The 21,779-nt window shown below is 58.2% G+C and overlaps 2 protein-coding genes across 2 annotated transcripts; both read left to right on the top strand.

The window, feature by feature from the left end:
• Positions 1-1,124: 1,124 nt before the first annotated feature.
• Positions 1,125-5,132, top strand: LOC121111382. Its single transcript, XM_040704891.1, has 3 exons — positions 1,125-3,681; positions 3,950-4,019; positions 4,213-5,132. Exons 1-3 carry the CDS (start codon positions 1,735-1,737, stop codon positions 4,377-4,379), a joined length of 2,184 nt encoding a protein of 727 aa, XP_040560825.1. The 5' UTR covers positions 1,125-1,734; the 3' UTR covers positions 4,380-5,132.
• A 6,351-nt stretch (positions 5,133-11,483) lies between these two features.
• On the top strand, positions 11,484-17,573 carry LOC121113422. The gene is made up of 3 exons (XM_040704892.2): positions 11,484-14,040; positions 14,309-14,378; positions 14,572-17,573. Exons 1-3 carry the CDS (start codon positions 12,094-12,096, stop codon positions 14,736-14,738), a joined length of 2,184 nt encoding a protein of 727 aa, XP_040560826.1. The 5' UTR covers positions 11,484-12,093; the 3' UTR covers positions 14,739-17,573.
• Positions 17,574-21,779: the final 4,206 nt, after the last annotated feature.

A 21,779-nucleotide genomic window follows, 5' to 3' on the forward strand; every position in this document is an offset into this window, starting at 1 on the left:
TGAAGACCGCGCCTTCAGCTTCCCCTGTGGCTGCAGAACCCGGACCCAAGGGACATTCACCTGCATGCAAAGGAGCAGAAACTGCAGGCAATCACAAGCACAAGGTGAGGAAAGTCCATGTGGATTGCCCCAAGACCTCAGGGAACCTTGCATGTCCAGGACAGGACAGTCCATTTCACCAGGTGTGAAATGAAGGCCCAGGCAGGAGCTGTGCTGGAGCTTGCACTGTGGGGAGATGTGGGGGTGCTGTCTCCTTCCCAGCCAGCTCCATGCACAAGGGTGGGCATCCCCTCCATAACACCTGGCTTGCCTTCATGTGAGGGGCACGTTTGACATGCCAGGAGGGAGGTATCCCTCTTCCCGGGGACCCTGGCACCTGGAGTGCTGCTGGCCAGGAGCCTACAGGGCTGTGGTTTTGCTGTCCCCACACAGGTTTCTGCAGAGGGCAGAGGAGATGCACAGAGCTCCGGCTGCTTCAGAGGTGCGCCAGAGGATGGCCCCGCTGTGTCACTAAGTGGAGACTCATCCCAGGGAGGGGCCTGCCGAGCCTGGCCGGCCCACCGAGTGGCACGGAGGCTGGCGGCGTTCCGTGCTCTGCCATGTCCAGCCCAGTCCTCCCAGGGAAGTTCCGTGGTGGTGGGTGGCAGGCAGGGCCTTGCCTCTGCCCCTTGCCTACAGCCCTCTGTCCCCCGCACGCTGCGACTCGCCGCTGGTGGCCCGGCGTCATCAGGACGACGCTGGGCCCCAGGCAGACGGCTGCCCAGGCACGCGTAGGAGGGCTGCCACGGGGGGCTGTGGCAGCCGCCGGGGCTTTGTGACGCGGGCCGGCATCGTGCCCAAAGGCCACTGTGACGCGGGGCTGCGTTGAGGGGCCAGGGTCCCCTCGGGAGAGTGCCGCTCACTCTCAGGAGAGCGGCTCCGTGAGGAGGCAGCAGCTCCCCTGGGTGCTCGCGTCTGTGCCTGTCTGTGCGAGGACGCGGAGATGAGCGAGGAGCGGGAGAAGAAGGACGACTCCCAGCCCGACACAGGGCTGCCACGCGTGCAGGACCGCCGGCAGGTGCGGGCCGGGGAGGGAGGCGGAGGGAGGGCGCGGCAGCGGGGTGAGGCGGTGCGCCCTGGGCGCCTCTGGCCGGGGGACGCCCTGGCGCGCGGCTGACTGCCGCGACGAACGAGGCCCGGGCGGGCCCGGCCGCTCCGCTGCCACAGGCGGAGAGCAGCCGGTCCGGGCTCGGCCGGGCCGCCGGCGGCCTCCGAAGTCGCTGCCGCGGGGGACGCCGGTGGCGACTTCGCCACCTCCATCCCACGCCTCCTTCTTCCCACAGGTGGGCCGCACGACGCCGCGAGCGGTGCCGCCGGGCAGCCGCAGCCCGGGCTCGTCCCTCCACGGCGTCCGTCTGCCGCCGCTGCCCGGCCCGGAGAGCTCGCGGACCTCCGGGAGCCGCAGCGCACAGGTACGGAGCCCGAGGGGGACGGGGCCGAACGTCGCGTCGCGTGGGGACCGCCCTCTGCCGGTTCGGCTGTGGGGGGCGGGGCGGCAGCCGCCCGCGGGCTGAGCGCTGCCCTCGGTGCTCCGTGGAGCGTGAGCGGGAACGACCGCGCTCACTCGGTGTTTCTCCTCGGCTTCTCTTGCAGGCGGGCGGGTGGGAGTTCACGCTGTCGGTGACCTGCGGCAGTGCCAGTGGGCAAAGGAGACAGCCTCAGCCACCCCTGCTGCCTCGCTTAAGGCAGGCACGGATGCCGGCAGCTGCACCCTGGCGTGCGGCAGCATCTTCTAATGCCCGTAAGCTGCCTGCTCTGCAAGCAGCAGCCTCTTGCACACCTTCTGCAAGAGGCAGCGCACGTGCCATGGGCATTAGAGGCAGCAGACTCCCAGTACTTGCCCCAAGACCTCAGCAACCACCAGAGATGCCGTGCAGTTGCGACACGTGCTCGGCAAAGTCTGTGAGCGTGCCCAGGCTTCTCGTGCCCCAAGCAGCAGACGACGGTGCCAGTGCTGCCAACACTGCTCAGGGAAAACCGGGCGTATGCTCCGCGACATCGAGGGCTGAGGGTCAGGTTCCTGCCCCTGGTGGTTCCCGAACCAGGGATGTTGGAGTGCAGACGGAGCTGCAAGTGTTGGAAGAGGCTGCTGAGAAGGAATCCACAGGATGGTCATCCGGGCAACTGTGGAGCGCGTCTCTTGCCTCATCAGATGAGGAAGACCCCACGTGTTCAGCTTCTCTTCTGGCTGCAGACCCTGGGCCTGGAGGACACCTTCAGCCTTTGCCCGTAACAGGTCCTGAAGATGGGGAAAGCTCAACTTCTTCCAAGGCTGAATACTTTCCAGAGGAGACCAATGCGGCGCCACGTTTCTGGAGACCATGGGAGGGAGAAGAAACAGCTACCACCACGCCTGAATTCTCCAACCAATCTCTGGGAGAAGCACAGAGATTGCAAGATCCCGGAGAGGCGTACGGGGAGGTGTATGGATATCCTCCAGTTCACCCAGCAATCCGGAGAATCCGGGATGAGGCGAGGAAGGACCAGATGCGCTCCAGCTGGAACACATCCTGGCCAAACAGCATGAGTGTGCCCCAGCTGCTAAGGCCCCAAGCAGCAGAAGACGGTGCCAATGCAGCTGACAGTGCTCTGGGCACACTGAGAGCCTGCAGTGTGACATCGAGGGCTGAGGGCCAGTTTTCTGCTTCTGATGATTCCCCAGCCAGGGATGTCACAGCCCAGGATTCACAGCTAGAGCTGGAAGAGACTGCTGGGATAGAAATGGCAGGACAGTCATCTGGCACCCTGCAGGCTGCATCTCTTTCCCCATCTGATGAGGCACACGCTGTGTGTTCACCGTCTCTTCTGGATGCTGGTCCCGGGCCTGCAGGACACCTTGAGCCTCTGCCCGCATCAGTGCTGGAAGATGCAGAAAGCTCAGATTCTCCTGAGGCTGCAAGCTCTGCAGAGGAGGCTGATGGAGCATCACTCCCCTTGTCAGTGTCTGAGGGAGGAGCAAGAGAAGAGCCGGCTGTGGCCATGCCTGAGTCCTCCGGACAAGGTCTGGGAGAAGCACGGAGACTCCAAGATCCCAGAGAGATCAACAGGGAGACCTATGGGTGCTCTCCTATGATCCCAGCACTGCGGAGAATTCGTGAGCAGGACAGAAACGAGCGGATGTTGTCACACTGGGATATTTCCTGGCCAAGGAACGTGAGAAGCCCCAGGCAGCAAAGGCTCCAGGCAAGAGGCGATGCTTTCAATACTGCTGGCACTGCTCAGGGCATGCCGGGCATCCGGCCCAAGACATCACGGGCTGCTGTCCGGTTTCCTGACTCTGGTGACTCCCGAGTGTGGTCTCCTAGACTGTCAGTTGTGCAGGAGGAGTCCAGCGATGACAGCGACAGTGCTGTCAGCACTGCTGAGGGCATGCAGGATGCCAGAGACGCTGCAGTGACAGATAAGGGCACGCACCCGCCCTCCTGTCTTTGCCCTTCACCGCTGGAGGCTGTGGAGGATGACTGGGAGTGTGACTCTGAGGAAGATGCTGCATCAGAGGCAGTCAGCGTCACACCCAGCACATCTGATGATTCATCTGCTGAGGTGGAGTCCACGTCTTCAGCGTCATCTGTGGCTGCAGATCCCAGGCCTGAGGAGCATGTGTCAGCGTGTGAGGGAGCAGATGTGGGCCCTCAGCACGAGGTGAGCAAGGCACACGTGGCTGGTACCACGCGTGAAATCGAGGCAGAGGCAGGAGCGGTGCCTGGAGTGTGCGCTGTGGGGAGATGGCTGGTGCTGTCTCCTTTCCAGCCAGCTCCATGCATGAGGGTGGAGAACCCTTCTGTTACCCCTGCCTTGCCTTCAAGCAAAGGGGCCTGGGAAGGGAATCCCGTCCCTGGGACCCTGGCACCCACACCATCCATCGCCAGGCAGTGGCATACGCGAGCGTGCTTTTGTTCTCTCCACACAGGTTTCTGCAGAGACTGGAGAAGGTGCACAGAGCTCCGTGTGCTTCAGAGACGCACCGGAGGAAGGCCCAGGTGCGTCCTCAGGCAGAAAGCCATCCCAGGGAGGGCCCTGCCGAGCTCAGATGGCCCACCAAGTGGCACGGAGGCTGGCAGCGTTCCATGCCCTGCCACGTCCAGCCCAGTCCTCCCAGGGAAATTCCACGGTGGTGGGTGGCAGGCGGGGCCTTGCCTCTGCCCCTTGCCTACAGCTCTCTGTCCCCCACAGGTACCGCTGCCGCACCACACGCGGCGGCTCGCCGCCGGATGCCAGCTGTCGTCAGGATGGCGCTTCGGGCTCTGCGCAGGGTTTTCACCTGCAGCTGCATCAGGGGACAGCGAGAGGAGAGGCATGAGGCTGCAAACACCAGGCAGCTCCCAGAGACGGAAGACTGATCCTGTAGATGTAGAATTCTGATTAAATGTTATCTTTATTCTATCCTGGCTGAGTGCTGCCTGCTCCGTGCACGTTTGGTCTGTGAGTGCAGCTCCCGGGGTCAGAGCACAGGGCAATGGATCCCTGTGTCGGTGATGCCAGCAAGCGCAGAGAGCATTGGCGTGCAAGGCAGAGTGATTTCTTGCTTGCAAAGTGTGATCTGGCTGAGCTGGTGTGTGTGTGAGGTGGCCTGCGATGAAGGGGTGAGGGTCTCTGAAAGGGGCAGCCGTGGTGGGAGAGTGCCGGTGTGTCTGTAGGGGTGAGAGCACGACCTAGAGGAGAGCAGGAGTGTCCCGGCTGGACTGGGGCTCCTCAGGTGTCACACTGCGTAGGCTTGGGTATTCCCTACGTTGACATGATCATTCTCCCATACGAGGATGTCATCGGTATACAGACAAACCCGGACACTGTGTTGCAAGGCAACCTTCTCCAGCCTCTGTGCCTACACTCTGTGCACCAGAGTGGGTGAGTGTTTGTACCCCTGGGGTAATCAGGTGAATCTGTACTGCACTCCCAGCAAAGGAAATGCAAACTGCTTGTCCTCTGCCTTCCTCAAGGGGACCGTAAAAGCCTGTCTTAGACACCAACAGCAGGCAGAAAGGGGGGAGCCTGTTCCTGTAGGGCAGCGGTCAATTCTGAAACATTTGGGACAGCTGTTGCTGAAGGGGCAGTGTTGGCATCCAGGTGATTGCCCCAAGACCTCAGGGAACCTTGCATGTCCAGGACAGGCAGCTCGCAGAGATGACATACTCGATCTTGTAGATGTTGAATTCTGATCAAATGTCATCTTTATTCTGTCCTGGCTGAGTGCTGTCTGATCCGTGTGCTCACGCATGTTTGGTGTCTGAGTGCAGCTACTGGGATGAGAGCAGAGGGCAGTTGGATCCCTGTGTTGGTGGTGCCAGCAAGTGCAGAGAGCGTGGGCGTGCACTGGTAAAGGTTGTGCTTCGACTACCTTGTCAGTAGCAGTTACTGCATATCCTGCCTTACAGTTTCCTTGTCTCGCAAAACTGCTTCTGTTGATGAATTCAGGAGTCCTTAGCGCTGTCCAGTGGTGCCTCCTGTAGCTCTGGCCGACTGGCACGGACAGTCTCCAAGCAGTCACTCACTCACTCACTCGCTGCCGGCTCGGAGGTAGCCCCGTGTCGGTGCTCTGGGCGTTCGGCAAATTGCTTTCTTCCTTCTCTTGGATCACTTGGGCTCTCTGTTGAGAAACTTGACAGCCATTTAAACCAAGAAATTCAGCAAACTCACAGTCCACTGTACACAGGCCTCTTTTGTTACTGTGGCATCCACGTACGGCAGTAAAGTTCCTCCTCGGGATGGAGGAATCCCAGCCCCGAGCTCACAAGCTGACCGGTTCTCAAAAATCATTGGGCTGTTCTTACAACCGTGGATAACACTGTCCAGGTTAACTAAGTCTTTTCTCCCCATACTGGGGTTTTCCTATTCAAAGGCAAATGACTTCAGACTTTCTGTGGCAAAACGAGGCAGAAAAGGCGTCCTTCAGATCCAGAAGGTAAACCCCACCTACTCATTCCTTAATTGAGTTAATAAAGTGTACGGATTTGCCACCACTAGGTGTGTATCTTCAGCGATTCTATTGATTGCCCTCAAATCTTGTGCCAAACAATAGCTTTTGCCATCCGATTTTCACCGCCAAGACGGGGCTGTGGTATTTGGATTCACGTTCAATTACTAATCCGAACTTCAAAAAGTTACCCATTTTTTCTCCCGTCCTCCTACAGTCTTCTATCCTCAAAAGGCCACTGCTCTACCCTGACTGGGCTGGCGTCCTGCCTGTAACTTCACTTCTAACAGCCCGCCTTTAGGGCTCTGCCGGGCATCCCTGATGCCCGCGCTCCTGGGTATACCTGATTTAGGATTTCCGTAACTTCTGGGGGTACAACATTGCTTTTCCCAGTTTTTGTTAATGCCAGACTTAAAACTTTCAGTCAGTTGGTCTTGCCTGACACTTAGCTCCAATTATTTTTCTTCGCTGAATTTGATCTCTACATCCAGTTGTTCTAATAAGTCTTGCCCGAGTAACGGTCTTGGAGAACCTGACGTGCACGAGAATGTATGTATGCCTATTTGTTTGCTCAGGCTGTACTTAATTGCTCTCAGAAAGTAAGCTTTTTCTGGTTGGCCAGTAGCTCCTACTGCTGTTACAAAATCAGCATCTATGGGTAATCATTCTTGATGTGGCACAGAGTGAGAGGTCCCTGTATCCACCAGAAAATTAACCTCTTTACCTTGTTCGCCTAGCTGCAATTTAACCACCAGCAAATTAACCTCTTTACCCTGTTCGCCTAGCTGCAATTTAACCAGTGGCTCTGCTAGGGTATCCCAGGTTCCCATCACTCAGCTTTTGTGATCAGAGGCGTTTCCCTCCCCCTTAGCTTGGGACAGCTTCTCCACCAATGCCCTGCTTCCCTGATATCTGCACGCTGCTTTCTGCCCAATGGGGGTGGAACCCTCCCTGGGCCGTTCCAGCCCCCCCCGCCCCCCGCCTCTTCCCGAGGGGATCTCTGGGTCCTAGGGCCCTGCTCTGGCGCAGCAACAGTAGCAGCTGCTGTTGCTCTTCCCAGTTTCCTTGCTACCTCTGTTCCTCAATCAGTTTTCCCAGATCCCTCACCTCCCTCCTTGTTCCTGACATCCCTGTTACGCCTTGCTCATCTTTGCCTTCCTCAGCCCGTGTCTTTCTCAAACCTTTCTCACTTTCCAAGCGTTGCAGAAACTAACAGCGTTTTATTTCAGTTTTGCCTCCTTCCCTCCGGAGGCTTCCAGTGCCAACACTGCGATGTCGGGTTTCCTATGTCTCTGCAGATGGAGGCTTCTAACGTCCCGTCCCGTCCCGTCCCGTCCCGTCCCGTCCCGTCCCCTCCCCGCCCCGTTCACAAGTAACGCGCTGTTGACAGCAGGAGTCTCCGGCCCCAGCTCTCTCTCTCACTCCCAGAGTTCTGCTTACAGCCGCGGCGGTGGAGGCGGTGGGGGGTGCGGTGCAGGGCATGTGCTCTCGTGCCGGCACCCGGTGCAGATCACAAGCTCTCATATCTCAAACTCGCTGTTTTTCCTTAACCCTGCTGCCGTTTTTTCCACAGTCCCACTATTCGTGCTCTCCACTGCACTTCCACGTACCATCAACAATTACTTCCATATACCGTCCAAACATTTTGTCCCACTCCCTTCAAAACCCACAAATCAAACAGTACAGTTCTTCAGCTTCCACGGACACTCAGTGCTCACTCGCACAATTAGAATACTCAGTTACAAAAACTGGTCCTGTAACTTCATTTACGTTCACTTATGTTCCCGGTTTCTTATCCACTGTTCCCCCTGGCTCATCGGTGACGTTTCTTCAGGGAGCCAAAACACAACCCAGAGTGGTCCTTTTTGGAAGTTCTTTAGGCACTCCTCATCCATAACAACTGGTTACCCTGGCCAGTCTTAAGTGTTGGGTGAAAATCCTTTGCGTTTTGCTGGGTAGTCGAGTCCACCTCCTTCCCCGGGGCACGGGAACACCAAATTCCCTGGGCAAGAGTCTTAACCAACGTCCCCCAGCCAGACAAGAATATTTTAAACAGGGAATGGAATTCCACAAGTAACAGTTTTGCAACACGAACCTTTAACAATTACAAAGACAGACGGTGACAACCACTAATACAGTTCCTATAAGCAAGAAAAAGAAACACGGCCCAGACATTTACTGCCCCGCCTGGCAGTACAGTGTTACAAGTGACTTGCTTTATCCCTCCTGTAAATGTCTTCCCCAGCACCACCACTATGCCAGGGCCTTACCCCCGTCAACTTTCCGGCAGACTCACGGTTTCTCTCCCATGCTGAAATCAATTACCCATCCGATGCCTCCCGGGCCGATACAAAGTTTCACTGCCGCACACTCTGCGTTGCCCCAGCCGACGCACCAGTGCTTTCCCCAGAGGCCTTCACCACTTCACCAAAGAGCAGAACGGAATAGAAGCAGAGAAAGGGCGGGGAATACCTGTACCCAGAGGCTCTTGTGTGCTCCCATGGTGATCCACCTGAGAGTTGGAGTCCCTCCCGGACAAGCTGCCGGTGGGCCCAGGGACTCCTCCTCTCAGAGGCTCCCACAGTTGAGCCGAGAGTCTCCTGCCTGGCTCGCCAACTGAAGCTGAGAAAACCAACAAAGGAACTCGACTCGTCAGTGAGGTATGACAAGCAGGTATTCCCTTTATTACAGCGCTGGGTGCATGGCAGAAGGTTCCCACCAAACATGCACACCGAGAGAAGCAGCGACAACGTATTTAAAGGCATAGCGTATAAATATTAATTGCAGCCCAAGGACGTGGGCAGAAATAACACCTCTGGTGGTCATCAGATGAAGGACGAAGTCATTCTCGCTGTACATTTCCAATCTTTTCAGGAGGGGGTAGCCCAAACCAGTTCCCGCTGATGTTATGTTGAGCTGAGGCATCTGATTTGCCGTAGAATCAGTAAAATCATATAAATGCTCAGGTTGGAAAAGACCTTCAGGATCATCAAGTCCAGCCACGACCTATAACCATACTACCCTAACTCTAACAACCCTCCACTAAATCACGTCCCTGAGCACCGCATCCTAATGGATTTGAAACACATTCAGGCATGGTGACTCAACCACTTCCCTGGGGAGCCTCTTCAGGGGTTAACAACCCATTCTGCAAACAGTATTTCCAGATATCCAACCTAAACCCCCGCCGGGGAACCTGCCTGCACTGCCAGCACTGCCAGCACCAACTGCCCGCACTGCCAGCACTGCCAGCACCAACTGCCAGCACTAACGGCTGTGTGTCCTGTTGGCTGCGCCCCCTGCGGCCCGCCTTTGTATGCATGGAGGGGTGCCCGCACTCCTCACTCTGCCCACCCACATCAGAGCTGCCGCGCTGCTGGGGGGTGGGGGAGAGCGGGGCTGGGAGGGCTGCTTCGCTCTCCTTCACATTCCTACTTTCCTTTGGTTTTTTTACTGTGATTTGGACCCTCTAAAAACGCTCCCTAGGCATGAGCCTCCACTGTAAAGCTGATCCACTTGAGGCTTGTAAACATTTGATTCTCTTTGTGGATTGTTAGCAGATCAGAATCTCAGTAGCACGAGGTCTGCTACGAAAGGAAAGCCTCCATTTCTGTTCTGTTGTCCCGCATCAGGGGCAGATGCTGGTGATATGGACGTAGAGGTTGAACCTTCCCACCACTATTCTGTGGCAGGCCCTGCAGTTACTGCAGCTCCTGAGGCAGGTCCTGCAGCTACTTCAGGCCCTGCGACGGGGCTCAGCTGTGTCCCGCACTCCGCTCCTGAGGCGGCTCTCCACAGACTGCAGCCTCAGTCCTTCAGGCCACGCCCGCCTGCTCCGGCGCGGGCTCCTCCACAGAGCGCGGCACATCCGAGCTCTACACGGGTCCTGGAGAGCTGCAACACCAAGACAGGACTGAGGTGCGGACCGGCGCTTGGGCCGGGTGTACTTGGCCAGGCCGGGCACTGAGACGAGGGCGGGGGCCGCTCCGTGCCGGACGCGGCCGTTTCCAGCCGGTTCAACGGCCGCAGCGCAGCCGGGGGCGAGCCCGTCAGCGACAGCGATGGCGTCGCTGGGAAAGGTCCGGTGGCGGCCATGGAGATGCCCGGGGGAAGCGGGAAGAGGGGACCCAGCGGTGCCCTGCGAGCCACGCCTTGCCGCGAGCAAGAATGTTAGAATTAAATATGCACAGGGAGAGACCACCGACAACGCTGCCAGTGATGCCAGCACTGATCACAGCATGCTGGATGCCAGGGACACTGCAGTGATGGCTGAGAGATGCCCACGCCTTCCTGGTTTTGCCCTGATACAGTGGAGGGTGTGGATGAAGAATGGGAAGACAACTGTGAGGAAGAAGCTGCTGAGGCAGCCAGTGTGCCACCAAGCATTTCTGGTTCCTCATCTGGCGAGGTGAAGACCGCGCCTTCAGCTTCCCCTGTGGCTGCAGAACCCGGACCCAAGGGACATTCACCTGCATGCAAAGGAGCAGAAACTGCAGGCAATCACAAGCACAAGGTGAGGAAAGTCCATGTGGATTGCCCCAAGACCTCAGGGAACCTTGCATGTCCAGGACAGGACAGTCCATTTCACCAGGTGTGAAATGAAGGCCCAGGCAGGAGCTGTGCTGGAGCTTGCACTGTGGGGAGATGTGGGGGTGCTGTCTCCTTCCCAGCCAGCTCCATGCACAAGGGTGGGCATCCCCTCCATAACACCTGGCTTGCCTTCATGTGAGGGGCACGTTTGACATGCCAGGAGGGAGGTATCCCTCTTCCCGGGGACCCTGGCACCTGGAGTGCTGCTGGCCAGGAGCCTACAGGGCTGTGGTTTTGCTGTCCCCACACAGGTTTCTGCAGAGGGCAGAGGAGATGCACAGAGCTCCGGCTGCTTCAGAGGTGCGCCAGAGGATGGCCCCGCTGTGTCACTAAGTGGAGACTCATCCCAGGGAGGGGCCTGCCGAGCCTGGCCGGCCCACCGAGTGGCACGGAGGCTGGCGGCGTTCCGTGCTCTGCCATGTCCAGCCCAGTCCTCCCAGGGAAGTTCCGTGGTGGTGGGTGGCAGGCAGGGCCTTGCCTCTGCCCCTTGCCTACAGCCCTCTGTCCCCCGCACGCTGCGACTCGCCGCTGGTGGCCCGGCGTCATCAGGACGACGCTGGGCCCCAGGCAGACGGCTGCCCAGGCACGCGTAGGAGGGCTGCCACGGGGGGCTGTGGCAGCCGCCGGGGCTTTGTGACGCGGGCCGGCATCGTGCCCAAAGGCCACTGTGACGCGGGGCTGCGTTGAGGGGCCAGGGTCCCCTCGGGAGAGTGCCGCTCACTCTCAGGAGAGCGGCTCCGTGAGGAGGCAGCAGCTCCCCTGGGTGCTCGCGTCTGTGCCTGTCTGTGCGAGGACGCGGAGATGAGCGAGGAGCGGGAGAAGAAGGACGACTCCCAGCCCGACACAGGGCTGCCACGCGTGCAGGACCGCCGGCAGGTGCGGGCCGGGGAGGGAGGCGGAGGGAGGGCGCGGCAGCGGGGTGAGGCGGTGCGCCCTGGGCGCCTCTGGCCGGGGGACGCCCTGGCGCGCGGCTGACTGCCGCGACGAACGAGGCCCGGGCGGGCCCGGCCGCTCCGCTGCCACAGGCGGAGAGCAGCCGGTCCGGGCTCGGCCGGGCCGCCGGCGGCCTCCGAAGTCGCTGCCGCGGGGGACGCCGGTGGCGACTTCGCCACCTCCATCCCACGCCTCCTTCTTCCCACAGGTGGGCCGCACGACGCCGCGAGCGGTGCCGCCGGGCAGCCGCAGCCCGGGCTCGTCCCTCCACGGCGTCCGTCTGCCGCCGCTGCCCGGCCCGGAGAGCTCGCGGACCTCCGGGAGCCGCAGCGCACAGGTACGGAGCCCGAGGGGGACGGGGCCGAACGTCGCGTCGCGTGGGGACCGCCCTCTGCCGGTTCGGCTGTGGGGGGCGGGGCGGCAGCCGCCCGCGGGCTGAGCGCTGCCCTCGGTGCTCCGTGGAGCGTGAGCGGGAACGACCGCGCTCACTCGGTGTTTCTCCTCGGCTTCTCTTGCAGGCGGGCGGGTGGGAGTTCACGCTGTCGGTGACCTGCGGCAGTGCCAGTGGGCAAAGGAGACAGCCTCAGCCACCCCTGCTGCCTCGCTTAAGGCAGGCACGGATGCCGGCAGCTGCACCCTGGCGTGCGGCAGCATCTTCTAATGCCCGTAAGCTGCCTGCTCTGCAAGCAGCAGCCTCTTGCACACCTTCTGCAAGAGGCAGCGCACGTGCCATGGGCATTAGAGGCAGCAGACTCCCAGTACTTGCCCCAAGACCTCAGCAACCACCAGAGATGCCGTGCAGTTGCGACACGTGCTCGGCAAAGTCTGTGAGCGTGCCCAGGCTTCTCGTGCCCCAAGCAGCAGACGACGGTGCCAGTGCTGCCAACACTGCTCAGGGAAAACCGGGCGTATGCTCCGCGACATCGAGGGCTGAGGGTCAGGTTCCTGCCCCTGGTGGTTCCCGAACCAGGGATGTTGGAGTGCAGACGGAGCTGCAAGTGTTGGAAGAGGCTGCTGAGAAGGAATCCACAGGATGGTCATCCGGGCAACTGTGGAGCGCGTCTCTTGCCTCATCAGATGAGGAAGACCCCACGTGTTCAGCTTCTCTTCTGGCTGCAGACCCTGGGCCTGGAGGACACCTTCAGCCTTTGCCCGTAACAGGTCCTGAAGATGGGGAAAGCTCAACTTCTTCCAAGGCTGAATACTTTCCAGAGGAGACCAATGCGGCGCCACGTTTCTGGAGACCATGGGAGGGAGAAGAAACAGCTACCACCACGCCTGAATTCTCCAACCAATCTCTGGGAGAAGCACAGAGATTGCAAGATCCCGGAGAGGCGTACGGGGAGGTGTATGGATATCCTCCAGTTCACCCAGCAATCCGGAGAATCCGGGATGAGGCGAGGAAGGACCAGATGCGCTCCAGCTGGAACACATCCTGGCCAAACAGCATGAGTGTGCCCCAGCTGCTAAGGCCCCAAGCAGCAGAAGACGGTGCCAATGCAGCTGACAGTGCTCTGGGCACACTGAGAGCCTGCAGTGTGACATCGAGGGCTGAGGGCCAGTTTTCTGCTTCTGATGATTCCCCAGCCAGGGATGTCACAGCCCAGGATTCACAGCTAGAGCTGGAAGAGACTGCTGGGATAGAAATGGCAGGACAGTCATCTGGCACCCTGCAGGCTGCATCTCTTTCCCCATCTGATGAGGCACACGCTGTGTGTTCACCGTCTCTTCTGGATGCTGGTCCCGGGCCTGCAGGACACCTTGAGCCTCTGCCCGCATCAGTGCTGGAAGATGCAGAAAGCTCAGATTCTCCTGAGGCTGCAAGCTCTGCAGAGGAGGCTGATGGAGCATCACTCCCCTTGTCAGTGTCTGAGGGAGGAGCAAGAGAAGAGCCGGCTGTGGCCATGCCTGAGTCCTCCGGACAAGGTCTGGGAGAAGCACGGAGACTCCAAGATCCCAGAGAGATCAACAGGGAGACCTATGGGTGCTCTCCTATGATCCCAGCACTGCGGAGAATTCGTGAGCAGGACAGAAACGAGCGGATGTTGTCACACTGGGATATTTCCTGGCCAAGGAACGTGAGAAGCCCCAGGCAGCAAAGGCTCCAGGCAAGAGGCGATGCTTTCAATACTGCTGGCACTGCTCAGGGCATGCCGGGCATCCGGCCCAAGACATCACGGGCTGCTGTCCGGTTTCCTGACTCTGGTGACTCCCGAGTGTGGTCTCCTAGACTGTCAGTTGTGCAGGAGGAGTCCAGCGATGACAGCGACAGTGCTGTCAGCACTGCTGAGGGCATGCAGGATGCCAGAGACGCTGCAGTGACAGATAAGGGCACGCACCCGCCCTCCTGTCTTTGCCCTTCACCGCTGGAGGCTGTGGAGGATGACTGGGAGTGTGACTCTGAGGAAGATGCTGCATCAGAGGCAGTCAGCGTCACACCCAGCACATCTGATGATTCATCTGCTGAGGTGGAGTCCACGTCTTCAGCGTCATCTGTGGCTGCAGATCCCAGGCCTGAGGAGCATGTGTCAGCGTGTGAGGGAGCAGATGTGGGCCCTCAGCACGAGGTGAGCAAGGCACACGTGGCTGGTACCACGCGTGAAATCGAGGCAGAGGCAGGAGCGGTGCCTGGAGTGTGCGCTGTGGGGAGATGGCTGGTGCTGTCTCCTTTCCAGCCAGCTCCATGCATGAGGGTGGAGAACCCTTCTGTTACCCCTGCCTTGCCTTCAAGCAAAGGGGCCTGGGAAGGGAATCCCGTCCCTGGGACCCTGGCACCCACACCATCCATCGCCAGGCAGTGGCATACGCGAGCGTGCTTTTGTTCTCTCCACACAGGTTTCTGCAGAGACTGGAGAAGGTGCACAGAGCTCCGTGTGCTTCAGAGACGCACCGGAGGAAGGCCCAGGTGCGTCCTCAGGCAGAAAGCCATCCCAGGGAGGGCCCTGCCGAGCTCAGATGGCCCACCAAGTGGCACGGAGGCTGGCAGCGTTCCATGCCCTGCCACGTCCAGCCCAGTCCTCCCAGGGAAATTCCACGGTGGTGGGTGGCAGGCGGGGCCTTGCCTCTGCCCCTTGCCTACAGCTCTCTGTCCCCCACAGGTACCGCTGCCGCACCACACGCGGCGGCTCGCCGCCGGATGCCAGCTGTCGTCAGGATGGCGCTTCGGGCTCTGCGCAGGGTTTTCACCTGCAGCTGCATCAGGGGACAGCGAGAGGAGAGGCATGAGGCTGCAAACACCAGGCAGCTCCCAGAGACGGAAGACTGATCCTGTAGATGTAGAATTCTGATTAAATGTTATCTTTATTCTATCCTGGCTGAGTGCTGCCTGCTCCGTGCACGTTTGGTCTGTGAGTGCAGCTCCCGGGGTCAGAGCACAGGGCAATGGATCCCTGTGTCGGTGATGCCAGCAAGCGCAGAGAGCATTGGCGTGCAAGGCAGAGTGATTTCTTGCTTGCAAAGTGTGATCTGGCTGAGCTGGTGTGTGTGTGAGGTGGCCTGCGATGAAGGGGTGAGGGTCTCTGAAAGGGGCAGCCGTGGTGGGAGAGTGCCGGTGTGTCTGTAGGGGTGAGAGCACGACCTAGAGGAGAGCAGGAGTGTCCCGGCTGGACTGGGGCTCCTCAGGTGTCACACTGCGTAGGCTTGGGTATTCCCTACGTTGACATGATCATTCTCCCATACGAGGATGTCATCGGTATACAGACAAACCCGGACACTGTGTTGCAAGGCAACCTTCTCCAGCCTCTGTGCCTACACTCTGTGCACCAGAGTGGGTGAGTGTTTGTACCCCTGGGGTAATCAGGTGAATCTGTACTGCACTCCCAGCAAAGGAAATGCAAACTGCTTGTCCTCTGCCTTCCTCAAGGGGACCGTAAAAGCCTGTCTTAGACACCAACAGCAGGCAGAAAGGGGGGAGCCTGTTCCTGTAGGGCAGCGGTCAATTCTGAAACATTTGGGACAGCTGTTGCTGAAGGGGCAGTGTTGGCATCCAGGTGATTGCCCCAAGACCTCAGGGAACCTTGCATGTCCAGGACAGGCAGCTCCCAGAGATGACATACTCGATCTTGTAGATGTTGAATTCTGATCAAATGTCATCTTTATTCTGTCCTGGCTGAGTGCTGTCTGATCCGTGTGCTCACGCATGTTTGGTGTCTGAGTGCAGCTACTGGGATGAGAGCAGAGGGCAGTTGGATCCCTGTGTTGGTGGTGCCAGCAAGTGCAGAGAGCGTGGGCGTGCACTGGTAAAGGTTGTGCTTCGACTACCTTGTCAGTAGCAGTTACTGCATATCCTGCCTTACAGTTTCCTTGTCTCGCAAAACTGCTTCTGTTGATGAATTCAGGAGTCCTTAGCGCTGTCCAGTGGTGCCTCCTGTAGCTCTGGCCGACTGGCACGGACAGTCTCCAAGCAGTCACTCACTCACTCACTCGCTGCCGGCTCGGAGGTAGCCCCGTGTCGGTGCTCTGGGCGTTCGGCAAATTGCTTTCTTCCTTCTCTTGGATCACTTGGGCTCTCTGTTGAGAAACTTGACAGCCATTTAAACCAAGAAATTCAGCAAACTCACAGTCCACTGTACACAGGCCTCTTTTGTTACTGTGGCATCCACGTACGGCAGTAAAGTTCCTCCTCGGGATGGAGGAATCCCAGCCCCGAGCTCACAAGCTGACCGGTTCTCAAAAATCATTGGGCTGTTCTTACAACCGTGGATAACACTGTCCAGGTTAACTAAGTCTTTTCTCCCCATACTGGGGTTTTCCTATTCAAAGGCAAATGACTTCAGACTTTCTGTGGCAAAACGAGGCAGAAAAGGCGTCCTTCAGATCCAGAAGGTAAACCCCACCTACTCATTCCTTAATTGAGTTAATAAAGTGTACGGATTTGCCACCACTAGGTGTGTATCTTCAGCGATTCTATTGATTGCCCTCAAATCTTGTGCCAAACAATAGCTTTTGCCATCCGATTTTCACCGCCAAGACGGGGCTGTGGTATTTGGATTCACGTTCAATTACTAATCCGAACTTCAAAAAGTTACCCATTTTTTCTCCCGTCCTCCTACAGTCTTCTATCCTCAAAAGGCCACTGCTCTACCCTGACTGGGCTGGCGTCCTGCCTGTAACTTCACTTCTAACAGCCCGCCTTTAGGGCTCTGCCGGGCATCCCTGATGCCCGCGCTCCTGGGTATACCTGATTTAGGATTTCCGTAACTTCTGGGGGTACAACATTGCTTTTCCCAGTTTTTGTTAATGCCAGACTTAAAACTTTCAGTCAGTTGGTCTTGCCTGACACTTAGCTCCAATTATTTTTCTTCGCTGAATTTGATCTCTACATCCAGTTGTTCTAATAAGTCTTGCCCGAGTAACGGTCTTGGAGAACCTGACGTGCACGAGAATGTATGTATGCCTATTTGTTTGCTCAGGCTGTACTTAATTGCTCTCAGAAAGTAAGCTTTTTCTGGTTGGCCAGTAGCTCCTACTGCTGTTACAAAATCAGCATCTATGGGTAATCATTCTTGATGTGGCACAGAGTGAGAGGTCCCTGTATCCACCAGAAAATTAACCTCTTTACCTTGTTCGCCTAGCTGCAATTTAACCACCAGCAAATTAACCTCTTTACCCTGTTCGCCTAGCTGCAATTTAACCAGTGGCTCTGCTAGGGTATCCCAGGTTCCCATCACTCAGCTTTTGTGATCAGAGGCGTTTCCCTCCCCCTTAGCTTGGGACAGCTTCTCCACCAATGCCCTGCTTCCCTGATATCTGCACGCTGCTTTCTGCCCAATGGGGGTGGAACCCTCCCTGGGCCGTTCCAGCCCCCCCCGCCCCCCGCCTCTTCCCGAGGGGATCTCTGGGTCCTAGGGCCCTGCTCTGGCGCAGCAACAGTAGCAGCTGCTGTTGCTCTTCCCAGTTTCCTTGCTACCTCTGTTCCTCAATCAGTTTTCCCAGATCCCTCACCTCCCTCCTTGTTCCTGACATCCCTGTTACGCCTTGCTCATCTTTGCCTTCCTCAGCCCGTGTCTTTCTCAAACCTTTCTCACTTTCCAAGCGTTGCAGAAACTAACAGCGTTTTATTTCAGTTTTGCCTCCTTCCCTCCGGAGGCTTCCAGTGCCAACACTGCGATGTCGGGTTTCCTATGTCTCTGCAGATGGAGGCTTCTAACGTCCCGTCCCGTCCCGTCCCGTCCCGTCCCGTCCCCTCCCCGCCCCGTTCACAAGTAACGCGCTGTTGACAGCAGGAGTCTCCGGCCCCAGCTCTCTCTCTCACTCCCAGAGTTCTGCTTACAGCCGCGGCGGTGGAGGCGGTGGGGGGTGCGGTGCAGGGCATGTGCTCTCGTGCCGGCACCCGGTGCAGATCACAAGCTCTCATATCTCAAACTCGCTGTTTTTCCTTAACCCTGCTGCCGTTTTTTCCACAGTCCCACTATTCGTGCTCTCCACTGCACTTCCACGTACCATCAACAATTACTTCCATATACCGTCCAAACATTTTGTCCCACTCCCTTCAAAACCCACAAATCAAACAGTACAGTTCTTCAGCTTCCACGGACACTCAGTGCTCACTCGCACAATTAGAATACTCAGTTACAAAAACTGGTCCTGTAACTTCATTTACGTTCACTTATGTTCCCGGTTTCTTATCCACTGTTCCCCCTGGCTCATCGGTGACGTTTCTTCAGGGAGCCAAAACACAACCCAGAGTGGTCCTTTTTGGAAGTTCTTTAGGCACTCCTCATCCATAACAACTGGTTACCCTGGCCAGTCTTAAGTGTTGGGTGAAAATCCTTTGCGTTTTGCTGGGTAGTCGAGTCCACCTCCTTCCCCGGGGCACGGGAACACCAAATTCCCTGGGCAAGAGTCTTAACCAACGTCCCCCAGCCAGACAAGAATATTTTAAACAGGGAATGGAATTCCACAAGTAACAGTTTTGCAACACGAACCTTTAACAATTACAAAGACAGACGGTGACAACCACTAATACAGTTCCTATAAGCAAGAAAAAGAAACACGGCCCAGACATTTACTGCCCCGCCTGGCAGTACAGTGTTACAAGTGACTTGCTTTATCCCTCCTGTAAATGTCTTCCCCAGCACCACCACTATGCCAGGGCCTTACCCCCGTCAACTTTCCGGCAGACTCACGGTTTCTCTCCCATGCTGAAATCAATTACCCATCCGATGCCTCCCGGGCCGATACAAAGTTTCACTGCCGCACACTCTGCGTTGCCCCAGCCGACGCACCAGTGCTTTCCCCAGAGGCCTTCACCACTTCACCAAAGAGCAGAACGGAATAGAAGCAGAGAAAGGGCGGGGAATACCTGTACCCAGAGGCTCTTGTGTGCTCCCATGGTGATCCACCTGAGAGTTGGAGTCCCTCCCGGACAAGCTGCCGGTGGGCCCAGGGACTCCTCCTCTCAGAGGCTCCCACAGTTGAGCCGAGAGTCTCCTGCCTGGCTCGCCAACTGAAGCTGAGAAAACCAACAAAGGAACTCGACTCGTCAGTGAGGTATGACAAGCAGGTATTCCCTTTATTACAGCGCTGGGTGCATGGCAGAAGGTTCCCACCAAACATGCACACCGAGAGAAGCAGCGACAACGTATTTAAAGGCATAGCGTATAAATATTAATTGCAGCCCAAGGACGTGGGCAGAAATAACACCTCTGGTGGTCATCAGATGAAGGACGAAGTCATTCTCGCTGTACATTTCCAATCTTTTCAGGAGGGGGTAGCCCAAACCAGTTCCCGCTGATGTTATGTTGAGCTGAGGCATCTGATTTGCCGTAGAATCAGTAAAATCATATAAATGCTCAGGTTGGAAAAGACCTTCAGGATCATCAAGTCCAGCCACGACCTATAACCATACTACCCTAACTCTAACAACCCTCCACTAAATCACGTCCCTGAGCACCGCATCCTAATGGATTTGAAACACATTCAGGCATGGTGACTCAACCACTTCCCTGGGGAGCCTCTTCAGGGGTTAACAACCCATTCTGCAAACAGTATTTCCAGATATCCAACCTAAACCCCCGCCGGGGAACCTGCCTGCACTGCCAGCACTGCCAGCACCAACTGCCCGCACTGCCAGCACTGCCAGCACCAACTGCCAGCACTAACGGCTGTGTGTCCTGTTGGCTGCGCCCCCTGCGGCCCGCCTTTGTATGCATGGAGGGGTGCCCGCACTCCTCACTCTGCCCACCCACATCAGAGCTGCCGCGCTGCTGGGGGGTGGGGGAGAGCGGGGCTGGGAGGGCTGCTTCGCTCTCCTTCACATTCCTACTTTCCTTTGGTTTTTTTACTGTGATTTGGACCCTCTAAAAACGCTCCCTAGGCATGAGCCTCCACTGTAAAGCTGATCCACTTGAGGCTTGTAAACATTTGATTCTCTTTGTGGATTGTTAGCAGATCAGAATCTCAGTAGCACGAGGTCTGCTACGAAAGGAAAGCCTCCATTTCTGTTCTGTTGTCCCGCATCAGGGGCAGATGCTGGTGATATGGACGTAGAGGTTGAACCTTCCCACCACTATTCTGTGGCAGGCCCTGCAGTTACTGCAGCTCCTGAGGCAGGTCCTGCAGCTACTTCAGGCCCTGCGACGGGGCTCAGCTGTGTCCCGCACTCCGCTCCTGAGGCGGCTCTCCACAGACTGCAGCCTCAGTCCTTCAGGCCACGCCCGCCTGCTCCGGCGCGGGCTCCTCCACAGAGCGCGGCACATCCGAGCTCTACACGGGTCCTGGAGAGCTGCAACACCAAGACAGGACTGAGGTGCGGACCGGCGCTTGGGCCGGGTGTACTTGGCCAGGCCGGGCACTGAGACGAGGGCGGGGGCCGCTCCGTGCCGGACGCGGCCGTTTCCAGCCGGTTCAACGGCCGCAGCGCAGCCGGGGGCGAGCCCGTCAGCGACAGCGATGGCGTCGCTGGGAAAGGTCCGGTGGCGGCCATGGAGATGCCCGGGGGAAGCGGGAAGAGGGGACCCAGCGGTGCCCTGCGAGCCACGCCTTGCCGCGAGCAAGAATGTTAGAATTAAATATGCACAGGGAGAGACCACCGACAACGCTGCCAGTGATGCCAGCACTGATCACAGCATGCTGGATGCCAGGGACACTGCAGTGATGGCTGAGAGATGCCCACGCCTTCCTGGTTTTGCCCTGATACAGTGGAGGGTGTGGATGAAGAATGGGAAGACAACTGTGAGGAAGAAGCTGCTGAGGCAGCCAGTGTGCCACCAAGCATTTCTGGTTCCTCATCTGGCGAGGTGAAGACCGCGCCTTCAGCTTCCCCTGTGGCTGCAGAACCCGGACCCAAGGGACATTCACCTGCATGCAAAGGAGCAGAAACTGCAGGCAATCACAAGCACAAGGTGAGGAAAGTCCATGTGGATTGCCCCAAGACCTCAGGGAACCTTGCATGTCCAGGACAGGACAGTCCATTTCACCAGGTGTGAAATGAAGGCCCAGGCAGGAGCTGTGCTGGAGCTTGCACTGTGGGGAGATGTGGGGGTGCTGTCTCCTTCCCAGCCAGCTCCATGCACAAGGGTGGGCATCCCCTCCATAACACCTGGCTTGCCTTCATGTGAGGGGCACGTTTGACATGCCAGGAGGGAGGTATCCCTCTTCCCGGGGACCCTGGCACCTGGAGTGCTGCTGGCCAGGAGCCTACAGGGCTGTGGTTTTGCTGTCCCCACACAGGTTTCTGCAGAGGGCAGAGGAGATGCACAGAGCTCCGGCTGCTTCAGAGGTGCGCCAGAGGATGGCCCCGCTGTGTCACTAAGTGGAGACTCATCCCAGGGAGGGGCCTGCCGAGCCTGGCCGGCCCACCGAGTGGCACGGAGGCTGGCGGCGTTCCGTGCTCTGCCATGTCCAGCCCAGTCCTCCCAGGGAAGTTCCGTGGTGGTGGGTGGCAGGCAGGGCCTTGCCTCTGCCCCTTGCCTACAGCCCTCTGTCCCCCGCACGCTGCGACTCGCCGCTGGTGGCCCGGCGTCATCAGGACGACGCTGGGCCCCAGGCAGACGGCTGCCCAGGCACGCGTAGGAGGGCTGCCACGGGGGGCTGTGGCAGCCGCCGGGGCTTTGTGACGCGGGCCGGCATCGTGCCCAAAGGCCACTGTGACGCGGGGCTGCGTTGAGGGGCCAGGGTCCCCTCGGGAGAGTGCCGCTCACTCTCAGGAGAGCGGCTCCGTGAGGAGGCAGCAGCTCCCCTGGGTGCTCGCGTCTGTGCCTGTCTGTGCGAGGACGCGGAGATGAGCGAGGAGCGGGAGAAGAAGGACGACTCCCAGCCCGACACAGGGCTGCCACGCGTGCAGGACCGCCGGCAGGTGCGGGCC

The sequence above is a fragment of the Gallus gallus genome, chromosome 8, assembly GCF_016699485.2.
Source record: "Gallus gallus isolate bGalGal1 chromosome 8, bGalGal1.mat.broiler.GRCg7b, whole genome shotgun sequence".
NCBI classification, from domain to species: Eukaryota; Metazoa; Chordata; class Aves; order Galliformes; family Phasianidae; genus Gallus; species Gallus gallus.

Excerpts from the sequence above, each read along its gene's own strand:
- LOC121111382 (XM_040704891.1), top strand. The coding sequence starts at position 1,735 with ATGCCGGCAGCTGCACCCTGGCGTGCGGCAGCATCTTCTAATGCCCGT. Across the intron at positions 3,682-3,949 it reads ATGTGGGCCCTCAGCACGAG|GTTTCTGCAGAGACTGGAGA; the intron begins GTGAGCAAGGCA and ends CTCTCCACACAG. Across the intron at positions 4,020-4,212 it reads CGCACCGGAGGAAGGCCCAG|GTACCGCTGCCGCACCACAC; the intron begins GTGCGTCCTCAG and ends TGTCCCCCACAG.
- LOC121113422 (XM_040704892.2), top strand. The coding sequence starts at position 12,094 with ATGCCGGCAGCTGCACCCTGGCGTGCGGCAGCATCTTCTAATGCCCGT. Across the intron at positions 14,041-14,308 it reads ATGTGGGCCCTCAGCACGAG|GTTTCTGCAGAGACTGGAGA; the intron begins GTGAGCAAGGCA and ends CTCTCCACACAG. Across the intron at positions 14,379-14,571 it reads CGCACCGGAGGAAGGCCCAG|GTACCGCTGCCGCACCACAC; the intron begins GTGCGTCCTCAG and ends TGTCCCCCACAG.